At 46.9% G+C, this 11,494-nt stretch overlaps 1 protein-coding gene across 1 annotated transcript; it reads left to right on the plus strand.

Annotated features, from left to right (window-relative positions):
* Positions 1 to 3,887: 3,887 nt before the first annotated feature.
* On the plus strand, positions 3,888 to 8,081 carry LOC112485405 (putative spermatogenesis-associated protein 31C2). Its single transcript, XM_025051650.1, has one exon. The coding sequence runs from the start codon at positions 3,888 to 3,890 to the stop codon at positions 8,079 to 8,081; it is 4,194 nt and encodes a 1,397-aa protein (XP_024907418.1).
* The last annotated feature ends 3,413 nt before the right edge of the window (positions 8,082 to 11,494 follow it).

Genomic DNA, 11,494 nt, shown 5'->3' on the forward strand with positions numbered 1-11,494 from the left:
AAGAAACAGACTTCCAGAGATAGGAAGTCCAGAGAGTTCCAAAGGAGATAAATCCAAAGAGATTCACACCAAGACACGTGACTATTAAAATGTCAAACTTGGAAACAAGGAGAGAATGAATCTTAAAAGAAACAAGAGCAAAGCAACTTATAACATACAAGGGAACCCCCATAAAACTATCTGCAGACTTCTCAACATAAACTTTACAGGCCAGAAGAAAATGGCATGATATTTTTAAAGTGCTGAAAGTAAAATACTGCCAATCAACAGTTCTGTAGAGCAAAGTTTTCCTTCAAAATCAAAAGGGCAATAATTGCCCAGGCAAGCAAAAGCTGAAGGTATTCATCACCACTAGACTAGCCTTACAAGAAACATTAAAGAGAATTCTTTCAGCTGAAAGGAAAAGGCATCAATCGATAACAGGAAAGCATGTCAAAGTATGAAACTCGTTGGTATAAGTAAGTATATTATTAAATTGAGAATATGCCAATGTTGTAATAGTGGCTGGAAAATCACTTATAACTCCAGTGTAAAGTTTAAAACATAAAAGTATTTAAAAATCTAGAACTACAAAAAATTTTTAAAAACATATTGAAAGAATAAATAAAAAGACGATAAATAAGTTAACAAATAGGAAAAAACAAAAAACAAACAAACAAACAAACAAACAAAAAAGAGCTACAAATTAATTTTTTAAAAAAGAACCAGACAGACTCTGGAATTGAAAACTACAGTGACTGAGATGAAAAATTAGAGAGGCTCAATATTACATTTGAGATGCCAGAAGAAAGAGTCGGTATGATCATAGGCTAATAGAAGTTACGCAAGCTGAAAAACAAAGAGAAAAGAGTTTGTAGAAAAAAGATCTGGGTAGCATCATTAAACACACTAACATATATGGAGAGTCTCAGAAAAGACAGAAGAAAAAAAATTTCAGCAGTAATGGCTGAAAACTTATCAAATTTGATGAGAAAAATCAATCTACAAATTCAATGTTTACCTCTAATAAAATAAAAACAAACAGATCCACTCCTAGACACATCAGAGCCAAACTGTGGCAAAACAAATGAAAAATCTTGAAAATAGCAAGAGAAAACCTGCTCTTCATATGTAAGCTGACTATAATACTATTGATCAGTGACTTCACTCAGAAACAATGGAGAAAAGGCTGTGGGATGACTTACTCAAAGTGAAAGAAAAACTTGTCAACCAAATATTTCATGTCTAGCAAATCAATCCTTTAAAAATAAAGGCAAAATATTGTCCAGATAAACAAAGACATAGAGTTCTACATGCAAGAATTGCTGAAGAAAGTCTTTTGACCTAAAGGAAATGCTTGATTCTTAGATTTGGAAGTGCTGGATTGATTTGTTTAAGGATTGTGTGTATGTGTGGAGAGTGGTGTGTGTGTCTGTATAAAGAATACAGTAAAAGGTTTTGTGCAGTTTAACCTTTATTGACTTCAGAAGCAAAAATGCTAGAAACATGAAAAATGTACTTTGCCTTTTTAACAATTTCAATTTGTTTTCTGCTAATTTAGTTTTGTAAATTTGGGGTAATTATTCATTTGATTTTTGAGTGCCCCTGGCTGAAGATAGTGAAGATTAATTAAAATAAAACAGTTTTAATGATTTTAGAATTCATAAAGCTAAATAAGGTGTACATCTGGGCTGAGGCAAGGCAAAACTGTATGTGAGAAGGATGGTACTGCAGATAGAGGGCAGCATGATAGTAAATATTCTTGGGAATTAACCAAAATTCCAGGAACAACATCACATTTCTCAAAGCTATAAAACTGATGGAGCTCAAGTAGAGATTTCAAAGGTATTACAATCTGAGCTCCAGGCTGAATGAATAGAAAATTGTGTATCTCTAACAGGGTGAGAGTGTAGTACTGGACGGTTCAGATAAAGGCAGAGGGATCTGTGGAGCTGGGTGTTTGCGGGGGCGGGGGGCAGCCACCAGCCTCCGCCTGTTATTGACCCCTCAAGAGCCCTTTGTGACCAGATGCAGCTCTGTGGTTTGGGCCTGGGGTTTTAGTCCACAAGCCGCTCCCAAGAGCACAGTTGCCTGAGGGCAGCAGTGCGATTCAGATGATGGAGTATTTTCTCTCTTCTCTGAATAGTGTTATTGCTACCTGGCTGAGTTCCAGTTTAACTCCGTGGGTGACTGATACCATCATCGCCCTCCTGTGTGGACTGGGGCTCTACTTCCTGCTACTTCCTTTCTTCGAGAGTAAGCCATCTTCACCACCACGTAGGAAACAAAGAAATATCAAGGAGGTAAGGAATCCTTGGCCCAGAACCAAGAGAAATGATCTGTATTCTTATTCTTATTTCTCCCTTTCTGAATCACCTGGAAAGACTCCTGAGATGAGAATACTTGGAAATTATAAAATATCATCATCCTAGGAACAAAGCAGGGTAGGCAGACTTTAGATTGGGCATGAGGACTTTCTCTCCAAAGATCTCAGACAGGGAGTCCAAGTGTGGTGGAGGGCTCCAAGGCACAGTCCCAAATGCAGTGACGAGTGACCGAGGACTAGATAGTAAGTAAGAGTTAGATCTCTGCAGGTGGACAGGCCTCTGAGCATGACTGGTTCTCCAGCTGCCTTTCCATGGCAGGAGTCTGTGTTGAGCCTCTCCTCTGTCGGGGCTGATCTGAGGACAGTGTTGAGCACCCGAGCACCTCTGAGTAGAGGCTGCAGTGGGGCCCTGGCCTCGGAAAGCAGAATCCGACCTGACGGTGGCAGAGGGGCCTGTAGGTCTGAGAATGTCTATGTTTCTTGAGCAGAGGAAGAGCGATGGAAGAAATCACTGATGGGTCTCACATAGAAAATCCTTCTTTACGTTTTCAAATTAAAAAACAAAAAACAAAAATATTTGTATCCACTTTAAAAATAAAAGGGGAGAAATGCGGAGTCCCATTATGTAAGGAGAAAGTCATATTACTCCAGAATGCTGAGCATCTGCGGTTCATCTAGAGAGAGGACAGTGAGAAGGAGATCCTCCCCTCGTTTTTTATTTTGTCTCACTGTCCAGTGGAGCTGAAGTGGAGGAGCAGGAGAAGGAAGAAAAGTAGAACATTGAAAGCTGAGATTCTGCCCCTCAATCCTGCTCCCAAAGGTTCATCTCCACCTCTTCTGTCCCTGAGGGCCCAGCTCCAGGTCTCTGAGGACACTAGCGACACCCGAAACTCAGGAAACAGAACCCTCAGGGAGGCCCCTGGAAAGGAGATCAGAACCGAGATACTTCCTAGATGCCATGCTCAGAACAAAGCCTCGAGCCTCAAGGGCCTGGAAATGGGTTTCATCTAGAAGGAGCGTTTGGGCTGTATTAGACCAACAGTGTCTGACTGGGAGGTGGGAGACCTCCAGGTCCAAGTGTGAACAAGTTGTTTACTTTCTCTCAGATCCATGTGTGATGTGCTCCCTGACTTTCCATCCCCATGGGCTAGTTGCGAGGTCCTTGGTGGGTAATGAATGTGGAGGCACTTTGTGAATGATAACACTCTACCCTTCTTGAGCCTTGCCACCACTGTCAGGAATCGTGTGTCCTTGGACTCAGGTGCTTGGGCTCCAGAGTTCTCCCTTCCAAGTGTCTCGCCTAAAGTGATTGTCTTAGTCTCCTGTAAGACCCCCAGGCTCTGCTTTCATCGCATGACCCAGTCTCCTGATTTCTAGCTTGCAGAGATTGCCTGCAAGAACTGGAAGAGGCTCACGGCCTGGTTTCCCTTTGGCGAACATAAAAAATCTTCCCCTCCTCTTGGGTACACCTCCCTCCAGGCTGCCAGCCAAATTGGACTGTCCTAAAGGGAGAGAGGGGCATGGGAAAGGGGTGTGGCTACAAATCCCCAGTGAGGGACAACAGGAGCATTCTGAAGACAGCATGGGGACTAGAGGGGACCCCGGTCTTCTGGTGCCCACCCCTCCCCAGGCTACCCAGCCTCCACTACCCGTCCTGTCCTTCTGGCCCCTTATTCTCCTGGATTCAGCCTGTGCTTCCGTGTCCTGCAGCCACCTCGAGAGGCTCCCGAATGAGGGTGGCTTTCGTCAGCGCTCATGTCAAGACCTCTCTAGTGAGGTGTGCAAAGCAAATCCTGCGGGATCCCAGCAGTCCTGTGGGGAGCCTGTAGAAGATGTTGCTCCCGTCATGTTCCCGTTGGCTTCCCCAGTTCCTCTGACTGAACATCCACTACCTTGGTCCTCTAGCCTGTCACCAAGCCCAAGGACCTCCTCGTTTTCTTTTCATTCGTGCTCATCTGTGAGTGCCTCTCAGCCACCAGAGCCTTTCCTTCCCCTGGATGGCCTTTTACCCAAGCCACTTACACTGTCTACTTCCACTTCATGTCTCCCTGATTCAGAGGCCCACCCTCCACTTCTGACAGCCTCCTCTGCACCCCCACCACAAGATTCCACTCTGATTCTTCCCAAGTGTGACTCAGTGAGCTGGTCTCCACACATGCCTTGGTCAGCTTCGCCTATTCCAGCCATGTCAGGCCTTGACCACTCAATCTGTTCCATTTCGACTCTGTCTCGGTGGCAGATGGATTCCAAAGCCCACAGCCTCTCTACTTCAACACACTTTAAGTCTCAACAAGAGCAAGTGTCCCATCACCTACCAGAGGACTCATCCAGGCGGCACCCCACAGATGAACAGATAGAGACTAGTACTCTCTCATTTTTCAACCCTGATGTCCAGAAGCCGATCTCTGGGAGAGTAGAACTGAAGATTTGGAAGGAACAAGAAAAAAAAGAAGGGTCAGACTACCACTTGAATTCTTTGACAAATATGATCAAGTCACTGGGTGATGAGCAGGACGCCCTCTGGGGAATGAAAGGCAAACCAGAGAAGCTGCTTGGTCCTGAGAAGCACCTACATCCTGAAACATTTGAGACCAATTTACAGCAGAAATGCAGCCAGCTCTTCTGGGGTCTCCCCTTTCTGCATAGTGAGTCTCTGGTGGCTACTGTCAGAGAAACCCCACCAGAGTTTCCTTCTGTCATATTCAATGAATTCCCTCATGCCTTACCATTGCAAATTCGGCGTAAAGTAACTTCACATCTTACCCTGGCCCAGCCCTTGCCCCACCCTGTGACCCAACCCAAACTCTTGACTCCAGCCATGCCCCAATTCCAGACTCCACCTCTGGCTCAGATCCAGACCCAGACCCATCTACCACCTTTTTCTCCACCCCAAACAAGGACCACTGGGGTATCTTGCCCTACAACCCAGGATAAGGCACGATCTTTTATCTCAATTTCATATCAAGACCTGGAACCTCACTTTTGGAAGAAGCAACTAGAAGGGGAAAGATCTTTCCCCTTTCTGGTGAAAAAACCTCAAGTGCTTTCTAGCAAAGTCAATCCCAACTTTCCCCAGGAAAATGGGGCCTCCCATACTCCCAGGCCAGTCTCCCTTGCTTTTGAGGATGTGATCAACCCTGAGATTCTGGAGCAATTGGAACAACACCTTCAGAAAAGGTTCGTGCATTATAGACACGTGGCTGGCCTGCCCCACTGGATGCAATTATCTCTGGAACTTCCACAGCTTGACGGAGAATTCCCACAGGCACATCAGGCACAGGGCATGCGGGGGACATTTCAGACCTCTGCATTTACAGGAAACAGCAGCCAGGATGCAGAAAAAATAGGATATAGGCATCCAGCAATGATCCCACCAAGGATGGACCTGGGCAAGGATGTGGGGCATAATGCGAGGAAGATCATAAAAGACGTACACAGGGGCTCAACGAGCTGCCCAGTGAAGGTTCTGGAAGAGAGCTATGAAGATTCAAAAAGAGATTTGGTGAAGACATCGACAGTGGGCCCAGAAAAGAAGTATCCAGAAAACTTCTTGAGAGTCCATTCCGTCAGAACGTCAGGGCAGATCAGTGAGGGTCGGATCCCCATGGATGTTCATCATTCAAGGATTGCTGCTAATCATGCCCTAGACCTTCCTAGAGAGTCAAATGCGCACACGGAAGCCAGAAATCCAGCATCTTCTAAAAGTTGGGAATCCCACATGAACACCTCCCATGAGGTTTTCAGCCGCCGTCCACAAGCTCGACAGTTGCTAGAAGCACATATTAAAAGGTTTTGGGTGAGGCACAGATGGGGCCTACCCCTCAAGGTTCTCAAGCCTGTAAAATTCTTTAAGTTGAAAAAGGCTCAACCCTCGCCTCTTCGATGGTCTCTCTTTAACCCCTCAGCCACCTCTGCATCTGGGGCCCACTCTAAAGCTAAGTTCACCAAGTTTGGGGGGAAACCTCCTCAGTTCCATTCTGGAGAAGAGTTCCTAACAGAAGAGTCAGTTCCCAGTCCTCAGCTCTTTCCAGGAGACAGGGTGATATCAGATGATTCGGTTCCTGGTCTTCAGCCCCTTCTGAGAGACAAGGTGATAACAGTAGAGTCAATGCCCACACTGGTGAGTCCTCTCCTTGCCCCCTCAACTGCGTGTGAGGAAATCCAGAAGGATGTGGTAGAGAGACCACCTAGTGATGACCATGGGTCCTCAGAAAGCCCTCTAATTGGACAGATGGGCAGGGTATCTTCTCAGTCCCTCACATGCCCCTTTGTGGGCAGAATCTGGCATAGTGAGATTGCCATGGAAGTGGAGAAAGAGAGCCTGGAGCCAAATCCAAGTTCAGTGGTGGCCAAGACTGAGCCAAGGAAGGAGAGTGGAGGTCAGACCTCACAAGACTCTAAGTTGGAACTCAACTTAGAGGTCCAATCTTCAAGAGCCAAAGAAGCCAGGAAGGCAGTGAGGGCCAAAGAGGCCCCTGCTTTAAGTGTTACCTTGGAGCCCTGTGTCACCCTGAGGAGATCAGAGTCTCCAGAGTCCAGTAAAAAACGCTCATCACCTACAAACTTGGTTGCCCAAGATCCAGCAAAGCCATGCCTCGATGCACAGCTTAGTCAGCTTGACTTTCAGCGGTTGGTACAGTCAGAGAACCACCCTCAAGGCCATACCACAACTGTGCTCCTTCAAGACTGTGAAACTGGTGTGCTTCTTCAAGACTGTGCCACGGACACACTTCTTCAAGGCTGTCACTCTGATGTGTTCCTTGTTGCAGATGTCTTGGCTTCTCCGGGATCTCTGTTCAGTTCCAAGAGTATTTCCAGTGGGGACATGTCAGCTTCTAAGGTGCTAAATGACTACATATCGAGTGGAGGGAGCAGCCAACAGGAGTCCCTGAGGTTGCAAGACCAATCTAAGAGCCAGAGCACGACGTTTATCCCCACTTATGAGAAGGAAAACAATGGACGGCCCAAGCCAGGAGAGCACAAAGAAAAGCTGGCAGAAATGAGGACCTCGCAAGACAGTGGGATAAGTGCTGCCCTGAGGAAGAAATCAGAAGAGTCCTTAAGAAGCAAGTCCTTCCAGCTCATGCAGAAGGAACAGCCTCCACCAGAAAGCTTCCTCAAAAACAGGATAAAGTACTTTCTGCAGTGGATGTTCCCCAGGAAAGACAAAGGACTGAAAGATGACCCGCATAAAGGCCAGCCTGCATCAGCTGCTGACCAGAGCTGCGAACCAGTCAAAAGCAGATCAATTATGGGCAGCAGAGCTACCGAGGCTCAGGTACTGGTGACAGCTGTTGGACAGATCTTAGAGGAGAAAATGGCACTTCACCATGGACTCTGTCCCTCAGAGGTGAATTGCTGCAAAGGAGAACTCCAGGCTCCAGTAGGTCCACATCTCTGCTACCAGAGGGCTCTCTCTTACAAAGAGCAGAGAAGAGTGATGAAAAATATGGCCGATGATGACCAGTTCACCCCTAATGGACATAACCACCCTAATAAGAGCAGACGGAGCAGAGACAGGGACAGCAAGTGGCTCATCCCACCCAGGAAGCTGGGGTCCCAAGATAGACTCTACCAGCAAGAGCTGAGGTTGACAAGACCCTCAGGCCATCTCTACTACTGTCCAGTGCGCTGTCCCCTTCCAAGATATGTCTTTCTTGGCCAACCAGAGTGTGCTTCTCATGCCTTTGCTGGTAGGAATTTTATGCAAGAAAAAATGTATACCATGCAAAGAGAAACTTTTCTTTCTCATGTTAGCACATCCTCCATGTGCTAATGGTTCCTTCCTACCACTATTATTTGTTTCCCAAAATATATGCTTTTTCTCATGAGACCTGGTGGCCTCTGTCTGTGCCCTGAAGGGAGAAGGGAAAGAATCAGGGTCCGCTCACACCAAGTTCTTGCTTTGACTTACAAATGAGATGGGGCCCTGGAGAGAGGCTGACCTAAGCATGGCATACGTACCTTCACCCCATTCCCTCATTGCACTTGGTTTTCATAATACCATCATTATGAGAAAAAGAAAAGCATTCAGGACATGGCAAGATGAGCAAAACTGTAAGATCCTAACCCAAGAACCAGCTCAGCCAGGCCTCTCTTGCTTTCTCTATACCTTGAACTTGTGAGCTGTAGGAGATGGGTTTGCAAAGGCTGGAATTCCCCTCAGTCTCCAGGAAGTGACCCAGAGTAGGAGCGGAGTTTGGGGGAAGTGCTGGCCCTGAGTCCAGAGGTGGGAGAAATCTTGTTCTTCTCTCCCTGATGTTTGAGATGAGCCAGCAAACCCCTCTTAGCTCAGTGTCACCCTCCCTCTGTCCTTCTCATGCTCTGGAGAAGCAGCGAGGACAAGGACAGTGACTCTAGCTCTGAGGGTATGCCACTGGGGAGCACGGAGGGCACTGAGGGCCCCACACCTGCTGTAGAGAAGAGAACAGCAGGGTCATGGGTGCCCACAGTCCTATTTCAGAGAATCGAGCAGGATGTGACACTGTGAGCAGTCACAATGTGATGGTGGGACCCAGGGTGAGGTTAGGGGGAAAGAGGCAAAGTGACATGGCGTGTCCAAAAATTTTGCAGTGACCAAAGAGGCGCTGGTATTCCACCACCATCCATAGGCAGAGGGGGGCGTCGAGAATATACCGATTCAGTGGCTCATGGTGGCTCCATTCTAGGGTGTCTATCTCAGTTCAGGTCTATGTTCCAAGACGAGAGAAGACACCTATCACTTTTACTCAGAAGACCAGTCTCACACGCACAGCAGAGCCTTCCAGCATGGAAGGTGGACAATATATTTCATCAGCTTGCACAGGCCTGTGGACCTCGGGATACAGTCTGTGGCCTTGATTTATACCTGTTGCCCAAGGATGGCTCCCAGGGACAAGTGGGACTTAAGAGACTGAGGGACTGGAGTAGGGTCATATAACAAGATTTACTGGCTCTCCTTTCTTCCAGCGGAGCCTGGAGGGGGAAGAGCTCATCAGATAATATTTCTCACAGCACAGGCACAAGTGACCTGTCAGGATTCAGGGATAGTTCAGGAGTGTCCCCTACCCTCTGCTCCAGCCCACCTAGCCTCTGCCTGGGCCTGACCACATGGCAAAACTAGCATACCTGGAGCAATTTCTCTAGAGTGATTCCGAGGTCTGCGTCATAGGCATGGTGCCCAGGGGCCCAGCTGTGGGGACATCCTTGCCGCGATAGAGTGTCCTGCTCAAGGAGGCCCTGATCATGATGCCAGGAGAAAAGGACTTGCTACCACACCCATCAGGACCCTAGCATGAGGGATGCGGGAAAGTGAAGGAGCAGAGTAGGCACAGGTTTGCCAGTGCTGTCTCTTTCTGGAGCCATGTCCTGCCTCTGGGCTCCAATCCTGAATTGACTTCAGGGTGGGTACACCAGTGCAAGTGCATCCAGGATGTGTGAGAGAAGTGGAAACCAAGGCAGAGAGTTCCCTAGGCCCTCAGAAGCTCAGGATGGGGCAGCACGGAGCAAGGGCCTTGAGCCTGGCTGCTGATGAGTCATCTCTGGGGACTGAGAGGTAAGATCTGAGAGTGGGGAAAGCTGGATGTGTGTCCCACACTCCTGTCAGTAGTAGTGCCACAGATAGATGGGGATGCTGATGGAACAGCAAGAAACAGGAAGGAGCAAGGCCCTTTGTCCCTCTCCTGCCATAAGAGGACCAGCCATGAAGAGCTCCACACAGTGTGACCCACACAGAGAGGACACTGAGAGACCCATATAGAGAGACCTCACCCACAAAGACCTCTCATAGAGACCCACACAGTGACCTCTAACAGAGATCCACACTGAGAGGTCCCACAGGTCCCACATCTCTCTCACACAGAGAAACATTATCCAGAAGCCCTGACAGAGACCCACATTCAGATATCCCACACAAAGACCACTGACAGCCCCAAACTGAACTGAGCTACACGAAATCCTTTCTCTGAGACCTCCCACACAAAATTGACACACAGAACTGACATGGAGATCTCAGGGATTCTGCAGGAGCCTGTGCAAGCACCCACTGACAGTTGCTTCATATTGTATCTAAAGTCGCTGAGCAAACTGGCAGTACAGAAGGTCTATCAGTGACTCTGCCCCATTGAGAACCCTGAGACACTCAGGCACTGTCAGCATCGCCCCAAATGGGGTTCTCTGCTTGGCGAAATGCTCAAAAATTGTTGTCCTTTTGTAATGTCATTGCTTCTGAATAAAAGAATTGTATACATCTGCAAGATTCTTTCTTCCACAGGTTGTTATTAGCTTGAGCTCTGACCCATTTTAGAGAAGCACGGATTGTAACCATGAATAAAATTCTGCCAACCTCCCATGAGAGATAATATCTTGTTTGTCCATTTTCAATTATTGTTTGGTCAAATGTCATTTTTCTTTTTGATTTCGCTGGGGATAAGATTTGCACTCCAGATGGCTGACTTTACTCTGGAAACATGGTATAAGATTTGCACTCCAGATGGCTGACTTTACTCTGGAAACATGGTATAAGATTTGCACTCCAGATGGCTGACTTTACTCTGGAAACATGGTATAAGATTTGCACTCCAGATGGCTGACTTTACTCTGGAAACATGGTATAAGATTTGCACTCCAGATGGCTGACTTTACTCTGGAAACATGGTATAAGATTTGCACTCCAGATGGCTGACTTTACTCTGGAAACATGGTATAAGATTTGCACTCCAGATGGCTGACTTTACTCTGGAAACATGGTATAAGATTTGCACTCCAGATGGCTGACTTTACTCTGGAAACATGGTATAAGATTTGCACTCCAGATGGCTGACTTTACTCTGGAAACATGGTATAAGATTTGCACTCCAGATGGCTGACTTTACTCTGGAAACATGGTATAAGATTTGCACTCCAGATGGCTGACTTTACTCTGGAAACATGGTATAAGATTTGCACTCCAGATGGCTGACTTTACTCTGGAAACATGGTATAAGATTTGCACTCCAGATGGCTGACTTTACTCTGGAAACATGGTATAAGATTTGCACTCCAGATGGCTGACTTTACTCTGGAAACATGGTATAAGATTTGCACTCCAGATGGCTGACTTTACTCTGGAAACATGGTATAAGATTTGCACTCCAGATGGCTGACTTTACTCTGGAAACATGGTATAAGATTTGCACTCCAGATGGCTGACTTTACTCTGGAAACATGGTA

Source organism: Pteropus alecto, unplaced genomic scaffold (genome assembly GCF_000325575.1).
Source record: "Pteropus alecto unplaced genomic scaffold, ASM32557v1 scaffold1158, whole genome shotgun sequence".
Classification (NCBI taxonomy): Eukaryota; Metazoa; Chordata; class Mammalia; order Chiroptera; family Pteropodidae; genus Pteropus; species Pteropus alecto.

Bases quoted from the DNA above. Each gene is read 5' to 3' on its own strand.
- LOC112485405 (XM_025051650.1), top strand. From the start codon at position 3,888: ATGGGGACTAGAGGGGACCCCGGTCTTCTGGTGCCCACCCCTCCCCAG.